Source organism: Octopus bimaculoides, chromosome 19, assembly GCF_001194135.2.
Source record: "Octopus bimaculoides isolate UCB-OBI-ISO-001 chromosome 19, ASM119413v2, whole genome shotgun sequence".
Taxonomy (NCBI): Eukaryota; Metazoa; Mollusca; class Cephalopoda; order Octopoda; family Octopodidae; genus Octopus; species Octopus bimaculoides.
The window spans coordinates 2,743,991-2,744,976 of NC_068999.1; the positions used below are offsets into that span (position 1 = coordinate 2,743,991).

The window sequence follows — 986 nt, forward strand, 5'->3', positions numbered from 1 at the left end:
GTGTTCGAATCACGTCGGGGTCACCAGTTATAAGAATTGGATGAGATATGACGGCTCGGCCGTCTCTCCCCAGTTCTTATATTAATCATTAAATCCAGAAATACAACACGAGGGATAACGGTAACAACAGAACATAGTTTATTCTAGATTGGTGTAGAGCCGTTTAGTTCCTGGGTGAATAGGCATGCCGCTAGAATACCAAAGGAAGCTTCGACCACATGTCAGGGTCGAGTTGGGACAGCCTGTCACGACGGCCGCTGGATGGAAAAAGAGAGAACGCTATTGCTTTCTTTCCACTTGTAGCATTGCGCATGCGTGCTCGGGTACTTCCGCTGATGGCTAGTCCCTTGCACATGCGCAATGGCGGCCACACGCGCCACTACAGCATAATGCATGAAAATAAAACTGAAATAGCTTTGATCAGAGGTCTGCGCAGTTAAAATATACATGAAACTAAACTGCTAATCCAGTGTAATCGGAAATAAATGCTAAAGGAAGAACTACTTCAGCTGTTGTCAAAGACTGGGTCTGCAATCTCACCATCATGTACTTGTAAGTATACTTACGTAAAAACTTCTCCCAGCTGGACCATCAGCAATAAATAATTAACCAAGTTTTTTCATTCAACGAAAATATTAAAAGCTTGAAATATCACTAATGGGGGATTAGGGGAGAGAGAAAGCTATCAACCCCCTTTCCTTCCCCCCAAAAACTCGATACAACATGATTTCTGTGTGATGTGGTGATTAAGAACAGTGGGAGTTATTTGGAAGAAATAAAAACTTCCTTAATGAAAACAGCGAAATGTAAATGTCACAAGTCCAAAAAAACTTGATACTACTAAAGCAGCGCGGACCCGAACGCGCTAGCTAGTCTTGAGTGGTCGATCCTAACCCTAACCCTGTCCCTATCCCTATCCCTAACCCGCGTGTGCAAATGAATACGTGTTTAGGGTTAGGGTTAGGGTTAGGATCGACCACTCAGAC

At 43.6% G+C, this 986-nt stretch overlaps 2 protein-coding genes across 2 annotated transcripts in view; one reads left to right on the forward strand and one right to left on the reverse strand.

Annotated features, from left to right (window-relative positions):
* Window positions 1-986, reverse strand: part of LOC106882693 (DNA polymerase alpha catalytic subunit) — a 36,014-nt gene that overhangs the window by 33,762 nt on the left and 1,266 nt on the right. The gene's annotated exons all lie outside the window — the stretch shown is intronic.
* The window catches only part of LOC106882695 (choline-phosphate cytidylyltransferase B), a 28,820-nt gene continuing 28,284 nt past the window's right edge, over window positions 451-986 (forward strand). Inside the window, exon 1 of the mRNA XM_052974875.1 lies at window positions 451-552. Within this exon, the coding sequence (XP_052830835.1) occupies window positions 486-552 (67 nt within the window). The 5' untranslated portion in view covers window positions 451-485. The remainder of the gene's footprint in view (window positions 553-986) is intronic.